We start from the raw sequence: 6,000 nt of genomic DNA, 5'->3' as shown, positions 1-6,000 counted from the left end.
CTTGGCAAGACTTCTGATACCGTGTGACATGCAGGACTTGCGTGCCAATGATTAGGCTGTGGACCATGTTGATGCTAAGATCCTGAACAGCCTCATTCACAGATAAGCCACGTTACTTTTCACTGCCACTACCTCTGCACTGCATGGATCAATAAGCAGCCAAAGTTAAAACTGGTGACTCCCACAACACAGAGATCTAGCTAAACATTTCCAACAACGCCCCAAGAACCGCAAGTTCACTTAGTCTGTATTTTTAACAACATAGGGCCTTTGTTGTTATAAATTTCAAAACAAACCCAAAGAATTCCACATAATATTTATACTTTCAAAAGTACAATATTAATACAGGTCGGTCAGTTAGAAATAACAGCAGTTTGTTAGGTCTACAAGATTTAACGTAAAACCAGTTTACAAATGCTGAAAAGCAGTAGTGGTCCAATAGTCACCATTACACATGAATTTCTCTCTTCCAGAAAATAATAATAATTAAAAAAAAAAAACAAAACAATTCATTTACCAGTTTCAATGAAATATTAATAAAACACCCCGAAACATGCCACAATCACTATTCACAAATAAAGTTAAAATGAAATATACAAAAAATCACTTAATACTGTTAAATAACAATAAACTACAAGATTTCCTGAACAGAAATGGTAGGACCCCTGAACGTTTTACAGTGAATGTCAGGAAAAAATTAAGTTACCTATGACTATTTTCTTGATATACCAGCCAAAGATTTACATGACCATTTCAAAATATACCAATAAAGATTTACAGTCTCTTTAAGATGCACTAAACAAATAGGTTCATAAAGGGGAACACAAATGCTTAAAAATACTGTAACCATCACCAAGGGTGTACTTATGATACTCACTGAGATGCATAAGCGTAGTAGTAACATGTTTACTATCTCTGGTAAACAGATAACATCTAAGATCTGAAAAACTCTCTAAGTTCCCATAGTAAAAGCTCTGTAGTATAGTGAGTTCTTATCAAGTACAAACTTGCATCTTTCCAGTTGATTTCAAGTGAATAATGCACAAATGGGAGAGCAACAAGGTGGGAAAAGTGTGACATTATTCCCTGTGTTCTTGTAATTAGTTGTCCTGTTCCTCTGTAACAAAATTCTAAATTTCAAAAGTAAGCCAGGGTCCAACATATGTGAATCATCATTTTACTATTTGTATTTCTAAGTTAAAAACAAGGTAAAAAAGTCATTGCTTCTGCAGGCCCCATATGCACAACAATGTGCAAATATCTTACGCTGGAGTAAGCCTGACAAAATCTATGATCCAGTCTCCATGCTCTAATTTATCAATAACTAACATAGGATCTGAGAGCAAATAATGGTTACTGTTCACTTGTTTGAATCAACTTTCACACCATGTGCTTTTCAAAAACATAATATGCATTATAATTTTTCAACTATTTCAACACATACTTCCAATGTTAAATAAAGAATTAAGTGCCATGAACTTAGAGCATTAAAGATGGTTCACCTATAGCCAAGCAAAGCTATGTTTACATTCCAGGAAACACTGCAGTTTAAGAAATACAAAAAAACCCCGCAGCAGTAGAACATTTTATGAAGAGAAACAGATGCATTCACATATTATAAAGCCATTGCAACTTCTTCAGGCATGGAACTGTTGTGTTAACTATACAGACAGTAGTTATTTAGCAGCAATGATTCCGCAATAAATAATGCACTGTGTTTCTCAGTCCTGCACAAAAATTGCAGCTACAGTTACATCAACAGCTGTAACCTACTGGCTCTAGTGGCAGAGGAGACCTTAAAACCAACTGTACAAAAATTTGTCACACTGTGACAACAAATATAAAAACATAATCTGCAGGTTAGAAATAAAAAGACTCCACTGTGAAGAGGACAGTGTAGACAAACTGCGATTCCAAGTCCACTAACAGAGAGCACCGCCTTCAGATCCGAGTCCTTGACTGATAGGATAGGCTTGGGCTTGACTCTGCGTCACCCACTTTAAAAAAGCATGCTCTGCCTTCTGTTCTTCCCATGTCCTACAACAGAACAGGGACCATGGTAAGACACCAAAGCATTTGCACAACAGAGTATTCAGTTATCATCTGTATTTTCTGTCTTTGTATTTCAAGGTACAGTATTTCATGCTTAAACCAGTACCAGCATCTTTCTTTTAACTGCACATACTGGGTTTTGGTTCTGCTTTTTTCTGTAAAAATGGTTTGAAAGTCCAAGATGTTTTCACGTTAACAGTCACCCTATCCATTCCTACTAAAACTCATCTCCTTCTGTGAATTTAGCTTGTAAGTCTCTACACAGATCTGGTATTTTTACACACAGACCGATTTAAGGAAGTATTTTTCAGTTCCAAACGTCTCTGGCACAGCACTCTGTTTGCAGATATGAGAAAGTATGAAGCTTTCCGTACCTGTCTCTGGGTAAGAGGAATTTCGAAAGCCAGGGTCTTTTTGCAGCTGAATCTCTTTTAGACTGAATATCGAAACACCTGGAATGCAACAAAGAAATTAATTTACATCCAAACATACCCATGCTTTAAGGAACAAAGTTCTATTCTTAACTGTACAGTTTAGATTAAAAAAAAAGTTTCCCATTCCCAAATATTTAAGTCAATATATACTAGGCTTCTTTAGTAGATTAGATTAAGCAATGTACTCAGCTTTAATGCACTATCTTAACAATACTCTGCTACTTTACTTTTCCTCTTACTTTCAGGCAAAGTGTGTATTCTTGTTCCAAGACTTCTGAAGTATGCATGTTTCATGGCCTCCTCTGCTGAAATTCTCTTTTTAGATTCATACTATTAACATAAAAGGATACAAGTGTGTTAGTCTTCATCAAAAACTTTGAATCAAGTGATTTCAGCAAAGGGAGATATATAAAGTTCTACTTGCTCAGTATTTCTTACCAGCTCACTAGAACAAATTTGTTTCTCATTACTTTTATTTCACATATGCAAATCTAGAAGGTCTCTTCCAGCCCAAACTGTTCTATTTTATTCTAATATGTTATCTAATTAGGTATTATTGACATATACCAAGATGGCTAAAATAGTAAAAATAACTGCTGTAAATGGATGCAAATAAAAAATATCTTTATTTACAGATGTAACGATGACTAGATGTCAGTCTTTTGTCTACGTTGTCTTCTCACACTAAATTGCAATAAAATGCTACTACATGAGATCACGAGAGTTTTCTAATTCGATGGACTATGCTGCAGTGGTGTGCGTAAAATGGAACTTAGACGTCTAAACATGGTGTTCAGTTTGTGAGCAAACATCTCCTGCTTGGTGTATGTGCACAGTTGGACAAAGACATTTAAAAAGCTGTACACAAGAAAGAACAAAGTCCTAAGAAGGACTACAAGTACTGCTCTGACACAATGTGAAGACCTGATGTAGAAATTTAAATCATAGGCTGCAAAGCAAGGTAGCTACACTCCACCTGTCAGACTAAGAATTTTTAAGGCTGTGAAGTTAAAGTACTTCTGCAACTACTCGAAGACTTAAAAGCTGGCCTTCTACCTTGCTTCTGGCTCATTTTTAATACAGAGTAAAAGATTAAAACCACTTCACGTTCTGAATACAGTTTGCAAGATCAAAGAGTAATATTACACCTTAGTAACTGCTTCTCCATCGTTACAGCAATTTAACATTTATATTTAAAAGTTCTGTTTTAGCACTGTATTTCACAAGACATTTATTTTTTATTCAGGGAATCGCTAACACAGGATCAATTCTACTTTTACAAAAAGTAGTAAGATCAGTTTGAGGTGGGGGTGTAGAAAAGTAAAGAAATTAAACACCAGGCTTTTAATTCTTATAATACACACACTTCCCAAAACTGACATTCTTCCCAAATCTGTCATCCCCTACAGACTCAGCTGCATATTCCACTTTGAAACAGATTTAACAGCTACTATAGCTTCTAACACATTTTTAAAATAATACATTAAAATTCTAAACTTGCACTTTTATAAAGTAAAACCAGAAAACATCTTACTTGAAGGAACTTTGCTATCAATTCAATTCCTTCCGTGTCTAGCCTAAAAATAAAAAGATTTAAAAAAATTAAAACAGTTATTGAACTATATTTACAAGAGCAAAACTGCAAAGGAACTGACTTCATTACATTACACGACATTAAACCTGAAAACTAAATTTAAACATGGATATACTTTCACTTGATCGACTCTTCTGCATGTTAATGTACATACAAGTACCAATACCTCAGAACAAGACTATTTGGAAAACACTAGTGACAGACAGATCGTGAGCTCTGGATTGTGATTTACTACACTGACCTGGATCATTTATTCCAGAAAAAAACCTTTTAAGCTTAACACTACTCATTTAGTAGAAGGTCACAATGTTACATTTTTTCTTCAAAGTTGCTAAAAAATGTTTTAGTCTTTGTTATAAAGCTTGTTTATAATAACTGTACAAACTTCAATTTCCTTATAATGGTTTTAGAATGATTTCAACAGGCTGCTCAAGAAAACATTGCCACTTTAACAATGGGCCTATTATATAACAAAGTGGAATTGGGGTTATTTAGGAAGTACTGTGTGAATATGCCTAATACGCAGGCATTATTAATCAGAGTTCTGCAGGTCATTAAGGAGCTGAGTGATACCAGACAAAGTAATCACATAGTATCAGGATTATACTTTGCATTACTATCTGACCACAGTAACACACCTGATGCATAGTTTTCCAGCATTCAGTAGCAGACTGTAATTGGAAACATGTTCACATTCAGAAATATGCAAAACCACAGAGATGCGTATTTTCTATTAATAAAAAATAAAGTACCTCGGCGCATGGTTGATGAGGGGTTGTGGTTTATACTTAGGAAAGTTGTAGTTTCTAAATTCATCACTTGAAGAAATGCCTGGCCATGTTTCTTGATAGGGGGTTCCTGCGTTTAAAAAAAGCAACAAATTCAACTTAAAAAATGTAAAGAAACAACTTTGACATAAATAAGCATTTAATCCTGTAACATAAACAGGAAAGAAAGAAAAAAAACAAACCCAAAACAGCTCAATCATTTTTCATCTTAGTAACAATATAAATGCAATATAAAATATCACTGTTCGTAGATTAAGATCTACAGTTCTCATGGAAAAAATGCTTACAAGAACAAACATATAGCATTAACTTTCTTACCCAGAAGTCTGAAAATTAAGTGCAGTTCATCTTCAACAGTAGAACCAGGAAAAAGAGGCCTTCCTGATGCCATTTCAAAAAATATGCATCCAACGCCCCTTTAAAAAGCACAGAGGAAAAAATAAATCAGAAACCAGCTCCGAGTTGAAGCTTTCAGCTCTTGAAGGCTTCTATGATTTCTCTTCGGTTAAAACAAATTAAATTAGCTGTTAGCTACACACTGCTATTAAAAATACTGTTTTGAAAGATATGTAGTAACAAAAGAACTGTCAAAGACTAAACAAAACCTGTCATAGCTATATTCTATCCTCTCCCTTCAGATGCCAAGTTTAACAATTCTATTAAAGTTCACAGTAAAATACCACATTATAATGTCATTAGAAGAACATGTTTGTTTTTCTCCCTGCTAACACTGTGGGCCTAATGCCTGCTTACTGTAAGCAATAAAAAGAGAGAAATAATAGCATCTTCCCTGGCTGCCAGTCCTTTGTGTAAAAATCTCAGTTGTAACCTTCAACAATTCAAAGGATGAGTATTTGAATGCTACTACATAATAATGAAGAGGTGACATTTTTTTGTCTTGACTGAGAACAAAAATTTAAATTAGACAAAGCTATACAAACCACATGTCAATTTGAGTTGAATACTCTGAAGATCCGAGGAGAACATCAGGTGGTCTGTACCATAATGTGACAACTTCATTGGAATAGGTCTTCGTAGGAACAGACTTCGCTCTAGCCAATCCTTGATAAAAGGGAAATAAAGACGTGCAGTTTGCTGAAATCTTTCTTTTTTTTTGCATGACAAAGAATTT

General features: G+C 34.7%; 1 protein-coding gene across 4 annotated transcripts in view; it reads right to left on the bottom strand.

The window, feature by feature from the left end:
• Positions 1-230: 230 nt before the first annotated feature.
• The window catches only part of CDK17 (cyclin-dependent kinase 17), a 54,638-nt gene continuing 48,868 nt past the window's right edge, over positions 231-6,000 (bottom strand). For all 4 annotated transcript variants that reach the window (XM_010009882.1, XM_010009883.1, XM_010009884.1 and 1 more), the window contains 7 exons: positions 5,810-5,930; positions 5,187-5,284; positions 4,833-4,938; positions 4,021-4,063; positions 2,726-2,816; positions 2,427-2,504; positions 231-2,037 (listed from right to left, as the gene is read on the bottom strand). In XM_010009882.1, coding sequence (XP_010008184.1) covers positions 2,000-2,037; positions 2,427-2,504; positions 2,726-2,816; positions 4,021-4,063; positions 4,833-4,938; positions 5,187-5,284; positions 5,810-5,930 — 575 coding nt within the window. In that variant the 3' untranslated portion in view covers positions 231-1,999. The remainder of the gene's footprint in view (positions 2,038-2,426; positions 2,505-2,725; positions 2,817-4,020; positions 4,064-4,832; positions 4,939-5,186; positions 5,285-5,809; positions 5,931-6,000) is intronic.

The sequence above is a fragment of the Nestor notabilis genome, unplaced genomic scaffold (genome assembly GCF_000696875.1).
Source record: "Nestor notabilis isolate BGI_N333 unplaced genomic scaffold, ASM69687v1 scaffold9052, whole genome shotgun sequence".
In the NCBI taxonomy this organism is placed as follows: Eukaryota; Metazoa; Chordata; class Aves; order Psittaciformes; family Psittacidae; genus Nestor; species Nestor notabilis.
This window is presented reverse-complemented; position numbering and strand designations above follow the sequence as displayed.